At 46.7% G+C, this 17,624-nt stretch overlaps 1 protein-coding gene across 2 annotated transcripts in view; it reads right to left on the bottom strand.

Annotated features, from left to right (window-relative positions):
• The window catches only part of LOC118377448 (serine/threonine-protein phosphatase 2A 55 kDa regulatory subunit B beta isoform-like), a 64,019-nt gene that overhangs the window by 36,779 nt on the left and 9,616 nt on the right, over window positions 1-17,624 (bottom strand). Inside the window, exon 1 of one of the 2 annotated variants that reach the window (XM_052487811.1) lies at window positions 5,460-6,171. The exons of the other annotated variant lie outside the window; for it this stretch is intronic. Within the exon in view, the coding sequence (XP_052343771.1) occupies window positions 5,460-5,529 (70 nt within the window). The 5' untranslated portion in view covers window positions 5,530-6,171. Of the gene's footprint in view, window positions 1-5,459; window positions 6,172-17,624 lie in introns of those variants that run through there. 2 annotated transcript variants of the gene reach the window in all.

Below are 17,624 nucleotides of genomic sequence, written 5' to 3'. Positions count from 1 at the left end.
CAAACTAAAGGTCAGCGTGTGACATCATTCAAATGTAACATCATTAAAATGAGCTGTGAGTGCCTGAGGGAACTATAACAAACACAACATCTGACCTCAGCTCGGACTTAAGTTTCTAGTGGTATTAGTCGTATGTACGGGATGCACATGGTATACATGTCCAATGAAAGAACTTCTGGACAATGAAACTACAATAAGCGTGTGTGTTATAGTGGATTTACGATGTGAGAGGCCAGGGTGTAGACTGAACACAGACACTTACCAGCTGATCCCTGATGCAGACTGAACTATACTGCTGTAAAACCCTTAGACCACACGTACACACACATATACACATACACACACATGTATACACACACACACATATGCACACACACACACGCACGCACACACAGTCTCTATAATGAGTTATTAGGCTTGATGATCAACTGTAAATTGAAGCTATAAAAACACAAAGATGGGGCTCTTCCATATGAGCTCCCCAGACGGACGAGACAGACAGGCCTCTAAAGCTGAGGAGATACAGCCTTTATTTACCACCTGGATTAACCCCCTCCCTCTCTGTCTGCCGCTATATAGAGGTCTCATGTTTGTCCAGAGAGAGAAAGAGAAACATACTGTATATTTTCCATAGATTGCACAACACACATATTTTGATTTTATAAAATCCCATACTATTACAGTTTATATTTTTATTAGGCAAGTCAGTTAAGAACAAATTCTTATTTACAATGATGGCCATAACCCCGGCCAAACCAGGATGATGCTGGACCAATTGTGCACCGCCCTATGGGACTCCCAATCACAGCAGGTTGTGATACAGCCTGGATTCAAACCAGGGTGTCTGTAGTGACGCCATTAGCACTGAGATGCAATGCCTTAGACCGCTGCGCCAATCAGGATGCCCCACAGTGTGCCACCACAGCGGCAAGACTTGTGACCTGTTACCACAAGAAAAGTGGAGAACAAACACCAGTGTAAATAAAAACTAGATTCATCTGTTTATTTATTTTCCCTTTTATAATTCAACTACTTGAACATTGTTACAACAATGCACATATACAATAATATAACATATAACTATAATATAAATAATATAACATATTATTTTACTACTTTTGTGAGTGTAATGTTTAATGTTCATTTCTGATGGTTTATTTCCATTGTTTATTTCCCATGTTGTCTATTCCACTTGCTTTGGCAACGTGAACACATGTTTCCCTTGTTGTCTATTCCACTTGCTTTGGCAACGTGAACACATGTTTCCCATGTTGTCTATTCCACTTGCTTTGTCAACGTGAACACGTTTCCCTTGTTGTCTATTCCACTTGCTTTGGCAACGTGAACACATGTTTCCCTTGTTGTCTATTCCACTTGCTTTGTCAACGTGAACACGTTTCCCTTGTTGTCTATTCCACTTGCTTTGTCAACGTGAACACATGTTTCCCTTGTTGTCTATTCCACTTGCTTTGGCAACGTGAACACATGTTTCCCATGTTGTCTATTCCACTTGCTTTGGCAACGTGAACACATGTTTCCCATGTTGTCTATTCCACTTGCTTTGGCAACGTGAACACATGTTTCCCTTGTTGTCTATTCCACTTGCTTTGGCAACGTGAACACATGTTTCCCTTGTTGTCTATTCCACTTGCTTTGTCAACGTGAACACATGTTTCCCTTGTTGTCTATTCCACTTGCTTTGGCAACGTGAACACGTTTCCCTTGTTGTCTATTCCACTTGCTTTGGCAACGTGAACACATGTTTCCCTTGTTGTCTATTCCACTTGCTTTGGCAACGTGAACACATGTTTCCCTTGTTGTCTATTCCACTTGGTTTGGCAACGTGAACACGTTTCCCTTGTTGTCTATTCCACTTCTTTGGCAACGTGAACACATGTTTCCCATGTTGTCTATTCCACTTGCTTTGGCAACGTGAACACATGTTTCCCATGTTGTCTATTCCACTTGCTTTGGCAACGTGAACACATGTTTCCCTTGTTGTCTATTCCACTTGCTTTGGCAACGTGAACACGTTTCCCTTGTTGTCTATTCCACTTGCTTTGGCAACGTGAACACATGTTTCCCATGTTGTCTATTCCACTTGCTTTGGCAACGTGAACACATGTTTCCCATGTTGTCTATTCCACTTGCTTTGGCAACGTGAACACATGTTTCCCTTGTTGTCTATTCCACTTGCTTTGGCAACGTGAACACGTTTCCCATGTTGTCTATTCCACTTGCTTTGGCAACGTGAACACATGTTTCCCATGTTGTCTATTCCACTTGCTTTGGCAACGTGAACACATGTTTCCCTTGTTGTCTATTCCACTTGCTTTGTCAACGTGAACATGTTTCCCTTGTTGTCTATTCCACTTGCTTTGGCAACGTGAACACATGTTTCCCTTGTTGTCTATTCCACTTGCTTTGGCAACGTGAACACATGTTTCCCATGTTGTCTATTCCAATTGCTTTGGCAACGTGAACACATGTTTCCCATGTTGTATATACCACTTGCTTTGGCAACGTGAACACATGTTTCCCATGTTGTCTATTCCACTTGCTTTGGCAACGTGAACACATGTTTCCCATGTTGTCTATTCCACTTGCTTTGGCAACGTGAACACATGTTTCCCATGTTGTCTATTCCACATGCTTTGGCAACGTGAACATGTTTCCCATGTTGTCTATTCCACTTGCTTTGGCAACGTGAACACATGTTTCCCATGTTGTCTATTCCACTTGCTTTGGCAACGTGAACACATGTTTCCCATGTTGTCTATTCCACTTGCTTTGGCAACGTGAACACATGTTTCCCTTGTTGTCTATTCCACTTGCTTTGGCAACGTGAACACATGTTTCCCATGTTGTCTATTCCACTTGCTTTGGTAACGTGAACAAATGTTTCCCTTGTTGTCTATTCCACTTGCTTTGGCAACGTGAACACATGTTTCCCTTGTTGTCTATTCCACTTGCTTTGGCAACGTGAACACATGTTTCCCATGTTGTCTATTCCACTTGCTTTGGTAACGTGAACAAATGTTTCCCTTGTTGTCTATTCCACTTGGTTTGGCAACGTGAACACGTTTCCCTTGTTGTCTATTCCACTTGCTTTGGCAACGTGAACACATGTTTCCCATGTTGTCTATTCCACTTGCTTTGGCAACGTGAACACATGTTTCCCATGTTGTCTATTCCACTTGCTTTGGCAACGTGAACACATGTTTCCCTTGTTGTCTATTCCACTTGCTTTGGCAACGTGAACACATGTTTCCCATGTTGTCTATTCCACTTGCTTTGGCAACGTGAACACATGTTTCCCTTGTTGTCTATTCCACTTGCTTTGGCAACGTTAACACATGTTTCCCATGTTGTCTATTCCACTTGCTTTGGCAACGTGAACACATGTTTCCCATGTTGTCTATTCCACTTGCTTTGGCAACGTGAACACATGTTTCCCTTGTTGTCTATTCCACTTGCTTTGGCAATGTGAACACATGTTTCCCATGTTGTCTATTCCACTTGCTTTGGCAATGTGAACACATGTTTCCCTTGTTGTCTATTCCACTTGCTTTGGCAACGTGAACACATGTTTCCCTTGTTGTCTATTCCACTTGGTTTGGCAACGTGAACACGTTTCCCTTGTTGTCTATTCCACTTGCTTTGGCAACGTGAACACATGTTTCCCATGTTGTCTATTCCACTTGCTTTGGCAACGTGAACACATGTTTCCCATGTTGTCTATTCCACTTGCTTTGGCAACGTGAACACATGTTTCCCTTGTTGTCTATTCCACTTGCTTTGGCAACGTGAACACATGTTTCCCTTGTTGTCTATTCCACTTGCTTTGGCAACGTGAACACATGTTTCCCATGTTGTCTATTCCACTTGCTTTGGCAACGTGAACACATGTTTCCCATGTTGTCTATTCCACTTGCTTTGGCAACGTGAACACATGTTTCCCTTGTTGTCTATTCCACTTGCTTTGGCAACGTGAACACATGTTTCCCTTGTTGTCTATTCCACTTGCTTTGGCAACGTGAACACATGTTTCCCTTGTTGTCTATTCCACTTGGTTTGGCAACGTGAACACGTTTCCCTTGTTGTCTATTCCACTTGCTTTGGCAACGTGAACACATGTTTCCCATGTTGTCTATTCCACTTGCTTTGGCAACGTGAACACGTTTCCCTTGTTGTCTATTCCACTTGCTTTGTCAACGTGAACACGTTTCCCATGTTGTCTATTCCACTTGCTTTGTCAACGTGAACACATGTTTCCCATGTTGTCTATTCCACTTGCTTTGTCAACGTGAACACATGTTTCCCTTGTTGTCTATTCCACTTGCTTTGTCAACGTGAACACATGTTTCCCATGTTGTCTATTCCACTTGCTTTGTCAACGTGAACACATGTTTCCCATGCCAATAAAGCCCTTTGACATTGAATTGAGTGACAAAAAGAGACTCTGTTAGGGAGGTATGATGCAGAAGACGCAGGGAGATGGAGGTGGAGGGGTTGGATATTCCTACGGGTCCTAGGGGCTACCATTCATCCTTCCATTGGGGACCAGAGACTGGTTTCACAAAGCCTCGTAGAACCAGACAGAGGACTATGCTCACCATTCTGTTTCACTTCACGTGGTTAGATAGCTCATGATCAGACTGGTTCCAACTGGTTAGTCTCACAGCATCAGTTACATTAGCATCAGTTAGTTCTGGTTAATCAATAGACGTGATCAGTGACTGGGGCTATCGTTAATTAGATCATGCTAAGGATGGGACTTAATGATATCAGTAAATCACTGGACTAATCAATTAGCCAGACAGAGAGAGGCAGACACAGCCAGGCACTGGGATAAAATACAGCACTGTAGGAGGCTGTACTCTGTCCATGGTGCTGAATCCAGTCACACTTCCTAGAATGATCCAACCTCACAGATACCCCCCTCATTCAAGGCGCTTCACGTACCATTCATAGCCCATTCATTCATTCAGTCAGGCCAGTCAGTGGAACAGATATCTAGATCGGTTCTATCAGTTCCTAAATATGGAGCAGGAGAGACTCCCCTCTGGGCACAGACTGTTACGTCTATTCCACGTTGGTTCAAAGTAATTCATTTGAAATGATGTGGAAACAACATTGATTCAACCAGTTTGGGCCCAGTGGGTAGGGAGTAGGCCAGACCAGTAGACCGCCACTCTCCATAAATGCGCATCCGAAACAATCGGTAGTCTACATGACACCACGCAAGATCGATAAGTGTCCGGGTCGGGACACTATAATTACACGAAGTATTCTTCTGATGGGAATAAATCAATACATCTCTCATCATGACCGATATGCGGAATACTCGGCCTTCTTTAAAGTACAAGCGGTGTAGGCTACCCTACATACTCTATGAAATAAACAGAGCAGTGGACGTATGTGGTGAAGAATAGTCTAGCTTGTTTTTCGATGCATACCTTCTGTGGCATAGTTGTGGTCGCGTAGGAAGCTGTTGTTGATCTTGGGGTTGTCAGTCTCCTCCTCCATTGATAAATTGGTTGGTTCTGGATCCTGAGACCGTTAAAAGACATCCTAGACGTTACCATCAGCAGCAGGCGGGCGGCGAGACCAGCGGGAGCGCTGTCATCATGACCCCAACTCTCCGGTAGCTATAACGGAATGATCAAAGAGCCATATTGGCAACTTCCTTCCAAGTCTCGGTGCGCATTAAATAGTGGAATGACAGCTATCCAATTGTGTCTTTACAAAAAAAAGACGAAAATAGCCTATGTCATTTCTAATGGACAAAATGTCTTCATATAGTGCCACCTCCTCTACCCTGCAGTGGAATGGGTCAAGGACATTGCCTTTCCCAGGTATGCGGGCGTGTGAATCAGACAGCAGTCCTCTGTAAATCTCCTCTGGTGAGGATTTGAGTTGAAGCAGGCAAGACTCTCTCCAACGAACAGTGTGGCTGGGGCGGGGGTAGGATTATGCGTCAAGCCTGACTGGCTAAAATCATTCCACCGTTTCTCTGCCAGCCTCCTCGGTTGAGTACCACTTCGCGTTCTTCCTTCCTTTCGTTCACCAAGCAAAGTCCTCATCGTCTCTCTCCTCGAACAGAAGGAACTCTAATGCGCATTTGGACTCGGCAGTATTCCTGCCGCTGGTACTGACGCGCCGCTTTAGTACCAGCTCCTCCCAGTACAGATTGCCGCAGCCTGGATCTTCAAAACTACACGCGGCAAACACGTTTTCAACGCTCGCTGTGACGTTTACTCCAACCGTCACAGTGCAGCCTACTGGCAATGGTCAGTTAGAAAATCATGAATTAGGAATGACATTGTACAGTTCCAGGTTTTTCCCGAATGACAGTAAGGAATGGGCTCACTGATTTAGGTAATACATGTTCAAGTTGAAGGCCTATAGACATCAGGAGATAGATAATACATTGAGGGGAGAGAGTGATGAGGGTGGGAGGGAGAGACTGAGAATGACAGATAAGGATCAGGGAAGTGGGGCAGAGAGAGAGACTGAGACAGGAAGGAAAAGAAAGGAGTGAGAGGGAGGGAGGAAATAAATAGAGAAAGACAGAGAGGGAAACAGAGAGAGAGAGAGGGAAACAGAGAGAGAGAGGGGGAAACAGAGAGAGAGAGGGAAACAGAGTGAGAGAGAGGGAAACAGAGGGAGAGAGAGATACAGAGAGAGAGAGGGAAACAGAGTGAGAGAGAGAAACAGAGAGAGAGAGGGAAACAGAGGGAGAGAGGGAAACAGGGAGAGAGAGGGAAACAGAGAGAGGGGGAAACAGAGAGAGAAAGGGAAACAGAGAGAGAGAGGGAAACAGAGAGAGAGGGAAACAGACAAAGAGAGGGAAACAGAGTGAGAGAGAGAAACAGAGAGAGAGAGGGAAACAGAGGGAGAGAGGGAAACAGGGAGAGAGAGGGAAACAGAGAGAGAGGGAAACAGAGAGAGAAAGGGAAACAGAGAGAGAAAGGGAAACAGAGCGAGAGGGAAACAGAGAGAGAGAGAGGGAAACAGAGAGAGAGGGAAACAGAGAGAGAGAGGGAAACAGAGAGAGAGGGAAACATAGAGAGAGAGGGAAACAGAGAGAGAGAGAGAAACAGAGAGAGAGAGGGAAACAGAGGGAGAGAGGGAAACAGGGAGAGAGAGGGAAACAGAGAGAGAGGGAAACAGAGAGAGAAAGGGAAACAGAGAGAGAAAGGGAAACAGAGAGAGAGAGGGAAACAGAGTGAGAGAGGGAAACAGAGAGAGAGAGGGAAACAGCGAGAGAGGGAAGCAGAGCGAGAGAGGGAAACAGAGCGAGAGAGGGAAACAGAGGGAGAGAGGGAAACAGAGAGAGAGAGAGTGCGAGAGAGAGAGAGAGAGAGAGAGAGAGAGAGAGAGAGAGAGAGAGAGAGAGAGAGAGAGAGAGAGAGAGAGAGAGAGAGAGAGAGAGAGGGGAAACAGAGAGAGAGAGGGAAACAGAGAGAGAGAGGGAAACAGAGAGAGAGAGGGAAACAGAGAGAGAGAGGGAAACAGAGAGAGAGAAACAGAGAGAGAGAAACAGAGAGAGAGAGGGAAACAGAGGGAGAGAGGGAAACAGAGAAGAGAGAGGGAAACAGAGAGAGAAAGGGAAAGAGAGAGAGAAAGGGGAACAGAGAGAGAGAGAGGGAAACAGAGAGAGAGAGGGAAACAGAGCGAGAGAGGGAAACAGAGAGAGAGAAACAGAGAGAGAGGGAAACAGAGGGAGAGAGGGAAACAGAGAGAGAGAGGGAAACAGAGAGAGAAAGGGAAACAGAGATAGAGAGGGAAACAGAGAGAGAGAGGGAAACAGAGAGAGAGGGAAACAGAGAGAGAGAAACAGAGAGAGAGAGGGAAACAGAAAGAGAGAAAGGGAAACAGAGAGAGAGAGGGAAACAGAGAGAGAAAGGGAAACAGAGAGAGAGGGAAACAGAGAGAGAAAGGGAAACAGAGAGAGAGAGGGAAACAGAGGCAGAGAGGGAAACAGAGCGAGAGAGGGAAACAGAGGGAGAGAGGGAAACAGAGCGAGAGAGGGAAACAGAGGGAGAGAGGGAAACAGAGGGAGAGAGGGAAACAGAGGGAGAGAGGGAAACAGAGAGAGAGAGAGAGAGAGAGAGAGAGAGAGAGAGAGAGAGAGAGAGAGAGAGAGAGAGAGAGAGAGAGAGAGAGAGAGAGAGAGAGAGAGAGAGAAAGAAAGGGAAACAGAGAGAGAGAGGGAAACAGAGAGAGAAAGGGAAACAGAGAGAGAGGGAAACAGAGAGAGAAAGGGAAACAGAGAGAGAGAGGGAAACAGAGGCAGAGAGGGAAACAGAGCGAGAGAGGGAAACAGAGGGAGAGAGGGAAACAGAGCGAGAGAGGGAAACAGAGGGAGAGAGGGAAACAGAGGGAGAGAGGGAAACAGAGAGAGAGAGAGAGAGAGAGAGAGAGAGAGAGAGAGAGAGAGAGAGAGAGAGAGAGAGAGAGAGAGAGAGATGATGACCACTAGATGAAGTTGAGATGCCGTTGGTGCCGGGTCTTTCTAGATCTAATATCAATCACCAGTGGGACCCCCCCTCACATACACACACTTCCCTTTATAATCCCCCAATGTGTGTGTGTGTGTGTGTGTGTGTGTGTGTGTATGCGTGCATGTTTGTCTGTGTGTGTGTGGTGGTCCCATTTGCAGCCAGGTCGCTCAAGATTCACTTCAAAATTGGACATCCGTCCATGTCCCGAGGAGAGATGCCTTTGAAACCCGCCCATAGGGGCAACGGTGAGCACTATTACCATCAAGTAGGCTTGTGTTTTGCTAGAACGTTGTGGACACTCATGGTGTTGTTGTTGTTGTTGTGGTTGTTATTTTAACCCTATCCCAAACCTTAACTTAAAGATGCACTGTGCAGAAATCGCTCAGCCATTTCCTGGTTGCTAAAATTCTAATAGTTACATTTTAATTTCAGTTAATGTGATAAAACAAGCAAGTATTGTGTAGAAAATCATTGTGTCATCTAAACCGCTGTGAAATATGTTTTCCATAACCAGAAATATTGTATTTTCACCTGGTGAAATAAATAAAAACATTTAAAAAATGAATCCCCCTTCTCACTCCCCAAACACCCCCTCTTTTTTATATAAAAAAATGTAACCTTTATTTAACCAGGTAGGCTAGTTGAGAACACCTTTATTTAACCAGGTAGGCTAGTTGAGAACACCTTTATTTAACCAGGTAGGCTAGTTGAGAACACCTTTATTTAACCAGGTGGGCTAGTTGAGAACACCTTTATTTATCCAGGTAGGCTAGTTGAGAACACCTTTATTTAACCAGGTAGGCTAGTTGAGAACACCTTTATTTAACCAGGTAGGCTAGTTGAGAACACCTTTATTTAACCAGGTAGGCTAGTTGAGAACACCTTTATTTAACCAGGTAGGCTAGTTGAGAACACCTTTATTTAACCAGGTGGGCTAGTTGAGAACACCTTTATTTAACCAGGTAGGCTAGTTGAGAACACATTTATTTAACCAGGTAGGCTAGTTGAGAACACCTTTATTTATCCAGGTAGGCTAGTTGAGAACACCTTTATTTAACCAGGTAGGCTAGTTGAGAACACCTTTATTTAACCAGGTAGGCTAGTTGAGAACACCTTTATTTAACCAGGTAGGCTAGTTGAGAACACCTTTATTTAACCAGGTAGGCTAGTTGAGAACACCTTTATTTAACCAGGTGGGCTAGTTGAGAACACCTTTATTTAACCAGGTAGGCTAGTTGAGAACACATTTATTTAATCAGGTAGGCTAGTTGAGAACACCTTTATTTAACCAGGTAGGCTAGTTGAGAACAAGTTCTCATTTGCAACTGCGACCTGGCAAAGATAAAGCAAAGCAGTGCGACAAAAACAACACAGAGTTACACATGGAATAAACAAGCGTACAGTCAATAACACAATATTTTTTTAAATCCCTCCCCTCTTCCCCTTACACCTTCTCCTCTCCTCTCCTTCCCTTTTCTCACTCTTTAGGTCCGGCCGGCCAGGTAGTTGGTCCAGTCGGGGGGACAGGTCGGGGGGTAGATAAAGATATGGATATGTAGTTGTGGTTGAGTGTATTAAATCAAGCCTGAAGGGCGTCGGTCACTAACAGCAGAGTTTACTCTTCATTGCCGTCTCTCTCTCTCTCTAATGTTCCCTCCATCTCTCTTTCTCTCTCTCTCTCTCTTTCTCTCCCCCTTTCTCTTCTTCTCTCTCTAATGTTCCCTCCATCTCTCTTTCTCTCCCCCTTTCTCTTCTTCTCTCTCTAATGTTCCCTCCATCTCTCTCTCTCTCCCTTTCTCTTCTTCTCTCTCTAATGTTGTCTCCATCTCTCTCTCTCTCTCTCTCCCTCTCTCTCTCTCTCAAATTCAATTTAAGGGGCTTTATTGGCATGGAAAACATATGGTAACATTGCCAAAGCAAGTGAAGTAGATAATATACAGAAGTGAAATTAACAATAAAAATGAACAGTAAACATTACACTCACAAAAGTTACAAAACAATAAAGACATTTCAAATGTCGTATTATGTATATATACCGTGTTGAAACGATGTGCAAATAGTTACAAAGTACAAAAAGGAAAATAAATAAACATAAATATAGGTTGTATTTACAATGGTGTTTGGTTGCCCTTTTCTTGTGGCAACAGGTCACAAATCTTGCTCTCTTCCTCTCATGTGCCCTCCATCTCTCTCTCTCTCTCCCTTTTTCTAATGCTCCCTCCCTCCATCTCTCTCTCTCTCTCCCTTTTTCTAATGCTCCCTCCCTCCAACTCTCTCTCTCCCTTTTTCTAATGCTCCCTCCCTCCAACTCTCTCTCTCCCTTTTTCTAATGCTCCCTCCCTCCAACTCTCTCTCTCCCTTTTTCTAATGCTCCCTCCCTCCAACTCTCTCTCTCCCTTTTTCTAATGCTCTCTCCCTCCATCTCTCTTTCTCCCTTTTTCTAATGCTCTCTCCCTCCATCTCTATCTCTCTCTCTCTCCCTTTTTCTAATGCTCCCTCCCTCCAACTCTCTCTCTCCCTTTTTCTAATGCTCCCTCCCTCCACCCTCCATTAATGAATTAATTTAAATTGATGGATGTTCTATGATTAGTGGAAACCATTCCTAGGAAAACTGGTCGATTTAAATGATTCCCTATGGAAATATCAGCACGTTAGCCTATCTGACCTCGAGGGCACACTAACAGACTATATATAGGCTATGCACACACTTGCATGCATAAACACACCCGCACACAGACACACACAGACACAGACACAGACACAGACACACACACACACACACACACACACACACACACACACACACACACACACACACACACACACACACACACACACACACACACACACACACACACACACACACACACACACACACACACACACACACACACACACACACACACACACACACACAAAATCCCCTCTTTTAAAGTCACAATGTAGTTAACAGCAAAAAAAAGTGACACATTTATTCCAGTTTAATGTAGTCATTGCTGTATGAGTACAGCTATTCTGCAATGTGCTCTGTATGTAACCTCTCTTGTTGCTAGGTAACTGCCGGTGAAGCGTCAACCATTGCTATGCAGTACTACGTAAGCTGTCTGTGTAATTGGACCATTAAGATTGATTAAATGTCGTCATCATTCCGCTCCTCTCTGTCTCAATACAGTTCAGGATCCACAACACGCTGTAACAGAAGGGTTAATGGACTGAACAGGAGAGGCTGACACTTCTTGTTTATTTCTCATTAGGAGACTGAAGATCATAAAGATTGTTTTTTTAAGTCCCAAATGGCAACCTATTCCCTATAGAGTGCACTACTTTTGACTAGAGCCCTTCCAAAAAGAAGTGCACTAAGTAGGGAATAGGCTGCCATTTTGGACATGGCAAGCTGTACACACACACACACACACACACACACACACACACACACACACACACACACACACACACACACACACACACACACACACACACACACACACACACACACACACACACAGAGAATTATGAAATTCATGGATTGGAAATTATTTTTCCACCAGTAGCTACAGGCTTTCTGTGACTTTAAGCCACACAGTACTACTTAATTCCTCAGTTATGATTGGCCCTCCCCGACTGCAAATTATGCTTTTGGCTTGTCTCGGTCTTCAGAGGCTGTGGCTTGGCCCGGTCTTCGGAGGCTGTGGCTTGGCCTGGTCTTCGGAGGCTGTGGCTTGTCCCGGTCTCCAGAGGCTGTGGCTTGTCCCGGTCTTCAGAGGCTGTGGCTTGTCCCGGTCTTCGGAGGCTGTGGCTTGGCCCGGTCTTCGGAGGCTGTGGCTTGGCCCGGTCTTCGGAGGCTGTGGCTTGGCCCGGACTTCGGAGGCTGTGGCTTGGCCCGGGCTTCAGAGGCTGTGGCTTGGCCCGGTCTTCAGAGGCTGTGCTTGGCCCGGTCGTTGGAGGCTGTGGCTTGGCCAGGTCTTCGGAGGCTGTGGCTTGTCCCGATCTTCGGAGGCTGTGGCTTGTCTCGGTCTTCGGAGGCTGTGGCTTGTCCCGGACTTCAGAGGCTGTGGCTTGGCCCGGTATTCGGAGGCTGTGGCTTGTCCCGGTCTTCGGAGGCTGTGGCTTGGCCTGGTCTTCGGAGGCTGTGGCTTGTCCCGGTCTTCGGAGGCTGTGGCTTGGCCTGGTCTTCGGAGCCTGTGGCTTGAAGGCCTGGTCTTCGGAGGCTGTGGCTTGGCCCGGGCTTCAGAGGCTGTGGCTTGGCCCGGTCTTCAGAGGCTGTGCTTGGCCCGGTCGTTGGAGGCTGTGGCTTGGCCAGGTCTTCGGAGGCTGTGGCTTGTCCCGATCTTCGGAGCCTGTGGCTTGTCTCGGTCTTCGGAGGCTGTGGCTTGTCCCGGACTTCAGAGGCTGTGGCTTGGCCCGGTATTCGGAGGCTTCGGCTTGTCCCGGTCTTCGGAGGCTGTGGCTTGGCCTGGTCTTCGGAGGCTGTGGCTTGTCCCGGTCTTCGGAGGCTGTGGCGTGGCCTGGTCTTCGGAGCCTGTGGCTTGGCCCGGTCTTCGGAGGCTGTGGCTTGGCCCGGTATTCGGAGGCTGTGGCTTGGCCTGGTCTGGTCTTCAGAGGCTGTGGCTTGGCCTTGTCTTCGGAGGCTGTAGCTTGTCCCGGTCTTCAGAGGCTGTGGCTTGGCCCGGTCTTCAAAGGCTGTAGCTTGGCGCGGGCTTCAGAGGCTGCAGCTTGTCCCGGTCTTCAGAGGCTGTGGCTTGGCCCGGTCTTCAAAGCCTGTAGCTTGGCCCGGTCTTCGGAGGCTGTGGCTTGGCCTGGTCTGGTCTTCAGAGGCTGTGGCTTGGCCTTGTCTTCGGAGGCTGTAGCTTGTCCCGGTCTTCAGAGGCTGTGGCTTGGCCCGGTCTTCAAAGGCTGTAGCTTGGCCCAGGCTTCAGAGGCTGCAGCTTGTCCCGGTCTTCGGAGGCTGTGGCTTGTCCCGGACTTCAGAGGCTGTGGCTTGGCCCGGTCTTCGGAGGCTGTGGCTTGTCCCGGTCTTCGGAGGCTGTGGCTTGACCTGGTCTTCGGAGGCTGTGGCTTGTCCCGGTCTTCGGAGGCTGTGGCTTGGCCTGGTCTTCGGAAACTGTGGCTTGTCCCGGTCTTCAGAGGCTGTGGCTTGGCCCGGTCTTCGGAGGCTGTGGCTTGGCCCGGTCTTCGGAGGCTGTGGCTTGGCCTGGTCTGGTCTTCAGAGGCTGTGGCTTGGCCCGGTCTTCAAAGGCTGTAGCTTGGCCCGGTCTTCAGAGGCTGTGGCTTGGCCCGGTCTTCAAAGCCTGTAGCTTGGCCCGGTCTTCAGAGGCTGTGGCTTGTCCCGGTCTTCAAAGGCTGTGGCTTGGCCCGGTCTTCGGAGGCTGTAGCTTGGCCCGTTCTTCAAAGGGTGTAGCTTGGCCCGGTCTTCAGAGGCTGTGGCTTGTCCCGGTCTTCAGAGGCTGTGGCTTGGCCCGGTCTTCAGAGGCTGTGGCCTGTCCCGGTCTTCAAAGGCTGTAGCTTGGCCCGGTCTTCAGAGGCTGTGGCTTGTCCCGGTCTTCAGAGGCTGTGGCTTGGCCCGGTCTTCAGAGGCTGTGGCTTGGTCCGGTCTTCAGAGGCTGTGGCTTGGCCCGGGTCTTGTAAAAATGGAGCTTAGCGCCTCTCTCTCTCTCTTTCTCTTCTTTAACCTTTCTTGGGTAGGGGGAAGTATTTGCACGTCCAGATGAAAAGCATGCCCAAAGTAAACTGCCTATTACTCAGGCCCAGAAGTTAGGATATGCATATTATCGGTAGATTTGGATAGAAAACCCTCTAATGTTTCTAAAACTGTTCAAATTATGTCTGTGAGTATAACAGAACTGATATGGCAGGCAAAATCCTGAGGACAAACCACTCCCCTCCCAAAAAAATTCAGCCTACCACTGTTTTCAATGGCTGTCACTTTTATTATAAGGTGAAATCCTCCCAGATTGCAGTTCCTAGGGCTTCCACTAGATGTCAACAGTCTTTAGAAAGAGTTTCATGCTGGATTTTGGAAAAAGGAGCCAGAAATTGTAGTTTTTCTAGATGGCTCCCATTTTGGCTGTAGTGTTTCCAAGCGCGTGGAAGAAAGTGCGTTCTTTGGTATATTTCTCCGGTAAAGACAATAACGATTCTTAAATTTGATTGTTTATTTACATATTAGGGTACCGAAGGTTTGATTATAAATGTTGTTTGACTTGTTTGGAAAAGTTTATTAGTAACGCTTGGGATTAATTTTGTATTTTGTAGCCTCTCTACACTGGCTTCCTGTTAAGGCTAGGGCTGATTTCAAGGTTATACTGATTTCAAGGCATTAAATGGGCTTGCTTCTATGTATCTCTCCGATTTGGTCCTGTCGTACATACCTACACGTACGCTACGGTCACAAAAAGCAGTCCTCCTAGTTATCCCTAGAATTTCTAAGCAAACAGCTGGAGGCATGGCTTTCTCCTATAGAGCTCCATTTTTATGGAATGGTCTGTCTATCCATGTGAGAGACGCAGACTCGGTCTCAACCTTTAAATCTTTACTGAAGACTCATCTCTTCAGCAGGTCCTATGATTGAGTGTAGTCTGGCCCAGAAGTGTGAATGTGAACGGAAAGGCTCTGGAGTGACCCTGGAACCCACTGAATGGATCACCAGTAGCTCAGTTGGTAGAGCATGGCGCTTGTAACGCCAGGGTAGTGGGTTCGATTCCCGGGACCACCCATACGTAGAATGTATGCACACATGACTGTAAGTCGCTTTGGATAAAAGCGTCTGCTAAATGGCATATATTATATTATATTATTGAATGCAGCATTGCTGTATGGTGAACTGAAAATGTCTTGTAGATCTAGTTGAGTAGCAGGCCTAGGCTACAACTAAAATGTCTTGTACACCTAGTTGAGTAGCTGGCCTAGGCTACAACTCAAATGTCTTGTTGAGTAGCTGGCCTAGGCTACAACTCAAATGTCTTGTAGACCTAGTTGAGTAGCTGGCCTAGGCTACAACTCAAATGTCTTGTAGACCTAGTTGAGTAGCTGGCCTAGGCTACAACTCAAATGTCTTGTAGATCTAGTTGAGTAGCTGGCCTAGGCTACAACTCAAATGTCTTGTAGACCTAGTTGAGTAGCTGGCCTAGGCTACAACTCAAATGTCTTGTAGGCCTCGTTGAGTAGCTGGCCTAGGCTACAACTCAAATGTCTTGTAGACCTAGTTGAGTAGCTGGCCTAGGCTACAACTCAAATGTCTTGTAGGCCTAGTTGAGTAGCTGGCCTAGGCTACAACTCAAATGTCTTGTAGACCTAGTTGAGTAGCTGGCCTAGGCTACAACTCAAATGTCTTGTAGATCTAGTTGAGTAGCTGGCCTAGGCTACAACTCAAATGTCTTGTAGACCTAGTTGAGTAGCTGGCCTAGGCTACAACTCAAATGTCTTGTAGGCCTCGTTGAGTAGCTGGCCTAGGCTACAACTCAAATGTCTTGTAGACCTAGTTGAGTAGCTGGCCTAGGCTACAACTCAAATGTCTTGTAGGCCTAGTTGAGTAGCTGGCCTAGGCTACAACTCAAAATGTCTTGTAGACCTAGTTGAGTAGCTGGCCTAGGCTACAACTCTAAATGTCTTGTAGACCTAGTTGAGTAGCTGGCCTAGGCTACAACTCAAATGTCTTGTAGACCTAGTTGAGTAGCTGGCCTAGGCTACAACTCAAAATGTCTTGTAGACCTAGTTGAGTAGCTGGCCTAGGCTACAACTCAAATGTCTTGTAGACCTAGTTGAGTAGCTGGCCTAGGCTACAACTCAAATGTCTTGTAGAACTAGTTGAGTAGCTGGCCTAGGCTACAACTCAAATGTCTTGTAGATCTAGTTGAGTAGCTGGCCTAGGCTACAACTCAAATGTATTTGCATGTTTTTTTGTTGCAGGTTTTGTTTTTTGGTTGTTCATTGTCATGCTTTAAAAACCGAAGCCAGACTGCAACATTTTAGTAGCCTAGCTAGGACTGTGACATTGGTCTATACACTTTCCCTCTGCTGTCAGACATTAGTGATGTCTGACAGTCGGCATTACAATTCATCCCAAAGGTGTTCGATGGGGTTGAGGTCAGGGCTCTGTGCAGGCAAGTCAAGATCTTCCACACCGATCTCAACAAACTATTTCTCTATGGACCTCACTTTGTACACAGGGCCATTGTCATGCTGAAACAGTAAAGGATCTTCCCCAAACTGTTGGCACAATGTTGGAAGCACATAATCGTCTAGAATTTCATTGTATGCTGTAGCCCCAGACGATTATTCCTCCTCCGCCAAACTTTACAGTTGGCACTATGCATTCGGGCAGGTAGCGTTCTTCTGGAATCCACCAAACCCAGATTAGTCCGTAGGACTCCAGAGAACGCATTTACACTGCTCCAGCGTCCAATGGCAGCGAGCTTTACACCACTCCAGCTGACGCTTGGCATTGTGCATGGTGATCTTAGGCTTGTGTGCGGCTGCTCGGCCATGGAAACCCCTTTCATGAAGTCTCCAACGAACAGTTATTGTGTTGACGTTGCCTCCAGAGGCAGTTTGGAACTCCGTAGTGAGTGTTGCAACCGAGGACAGATGATTTTTACACGCTACTTGCTTCAGCACTCGCCGGTCCTGTTTTGTGAGCTTGTGTGGCATACCACCTAGCAGCTGAGCCGTTGATGCTCCTAGACATTCCCACTTCACAAGAACAGCACTTACAGTTGACCGGGGCAGCTCTAGCAGGGCAGAAATTGTAGGAACTGACTTGTTGGAATGGTGGCATCCTATGACGGTGCCACATTGAAAGTCACTGATCTCTTCAGTAAGGCCATTCTAAGGCCGATGTTTGTCTACGGAGAAACATTGGCAGTAAAATGTTCTTATTGTCAGCAACGGGTGTGTAGAATGGCCTGACGCCTGTCAGCAACGGGTGTGTAGAATGGCCTGACGCCTGTCAGCAACGGGTGTGTAGAATGACCTGACGCCTGTCAGCAACGGGTGTGTAGAATGGCCTGACGCCTGTCAGCAACGGGTGTGTAGAATGACCTGACGCCTGTCAGCAACGGGTGTGTAGAATGGCCTGACGCCTGTCAGCAACGGGTGTGTAGAATGACCTGACGCCTG

Source organism: Oncorhynchus keta, chromosome 30 (assembly GCF_023373465.1).
Source record: "Oncorhynchus keta strain PuntledgeMale-10-30-2019 chromosome 30, Oket_V2, whole genome shotgun sequence".
Lineage (NCBI taxonomy): Eukaryota > Metazoa > Chordata > Actinopteri > Salmoniformes > Salmonidae > Oncorhynchus > Oncorhynchus keta.
The sequence above is the reverse complement of the archived record's forward strand: the minus strand, read 5'-3'. Positions and strand labels throughout refer to the sequence as shown.